Source organism: Perkinsus marinus, assembly GCF_000006405.1.
Source record: "Perkinsus marinus ATCC 50983 genomic scaffold scf_1104296949562, whole genome shotgun sequence".
In the NCBI taxonomy this organism is placed as follows: Eukaryota; Perkinsozoa; order Perkinsida; family Perkinsidae; genus Perkinsus; species Perkinsus marinus.
Genome location: NW_003209883.1, coordinates 1 through 1,282, shown reverse-complemented (window position 1 = coordinate 1,282; position 1,282 = coordinate 1). Strand labels below are relative to the sequence as shown.

Here is a 1,282-nt window from a genome sequence, read left to right as displayed (position 1 = left end):
GGGAGTGTAGAACTCACCATTCTCGCTCGAAGTGTCGAAGAGGTGGTATAGGAGTTGCCATGTTTTCCTAGAGGCAATTTGTCTCTCACTATAGGCGTTCACGAAGCTTGGCTTCCCACCTGGTGGGCCAGCGTTATCGAGAGCTCGCTTTGTGGCTATCCTTGAGAAGCTGTGCGCCGATACCAACAGCGCCAGAGTTGTTCGTTACGATCTGTTCAAGGCGGAGGTGTGGCGATTGACGAGAGAACAACATCGCTTCAGTGAGGTACGACTCAACCACGCGGTTTGATACAGTTATGATCTTGTGCTCAGGTCCGTCCCCTGCTGCCGTTCTCGGAGGCTGAGATAGTAAAGTACCGAGAGGCTTTCGAGGACCGCGATCATGAGCACACTGGTCGTGTTAGCCTCGCTGAGCTCAGGCTTGCACTGAAAGATATCATAGCGTAGTTTGGGCGGCGAGGCTGTCTTCAATTTTGACCTTCGCAACGATGATCGATGAGGTTGTGTGTAGATCATTCGCCGATGTCTGAGAATGAGCATGAGTGCACAGAAGGAGCGGACCGGGATGACTTCTCGAGAGAGGTAGGGCTACGTCTTTGGTCAGGCTGGACTGTTCATGTGTGGTGACACTGATGGTGACAGGTCTTTGGTGATGGGCTAGAGTCGGCTATTGCAGATAATGATGGAGATGTTGATTTCGCGTCTTTCCTTATCTTGGCGAGGCGTATGAAAATGGGTGAGTTTGCTGCAGTTCAAATTGGATTATGGTGCCATTCTGTTAGCGATATCCTCAAAACTGACAGCAACTTTAATAACATCTTGATGTCGCAAATCTTCATGCTGCCGTATCCACTCAGCTGGTGATGTTGTGTCAAGTAAAGCACTGTCGCGTGGGGGGGTGGTCGTTCCTAGCATCTTTCCTATTGATTCAATAGTATTGAATCAGCAGGTTATAATCCTGTTACATTTTTCTGTGTTGGCACTCTATTGAACTTGGCCCTGGTGTACGATCCTGTGGGCTCTCTCTGGTAGGAGGGCCGGAAACCAGCGTAGGAGAAGTGTGGGAGTGTATTGCTCGACTCGGATCTCCCTGTCATAAATTTTCTTGTATTTGTTAGTCTGTTGCAGCGTTTCTGGCAAGCTTGTGAGGAGATTGTCGTAAAAGCAGGAACGTGGTGGGGTAGTTGGAGTACTTATACGAGTATTTCGAATAGCCACTGATGTGCCGGTGTATCGGCAGTGCTCCTACTCCAGAGGTAATAGTATTACCTCTGGGGTAGGA

At 49.4% G+C, this 1,282-nt stretch overlaps 1 protein-coding gene across 1 annotated transcript; it reads left to right on the top strand.

Moving 5' to 3' along the window:
• Nucleotides 1-522: 522 nt before the first annotated feature.
• On the top strand, nucleotides 523-736 carry Pmar_PMAR011432 (hypothetical protein; the record flags this gene model as incomplete). The annotated part of the gene is made up of 2 exons (XM_002778424.1): nucleotides 523-582; nucleotides 643-736. Coding segments are annotated over 2 exons (154 nt in total), but the record flags the coding sequence as incomplete, so codon positions are not given.
• Between the last annotated feature and the right edge of the window lie 546 nt (nucleotides 737-1,282).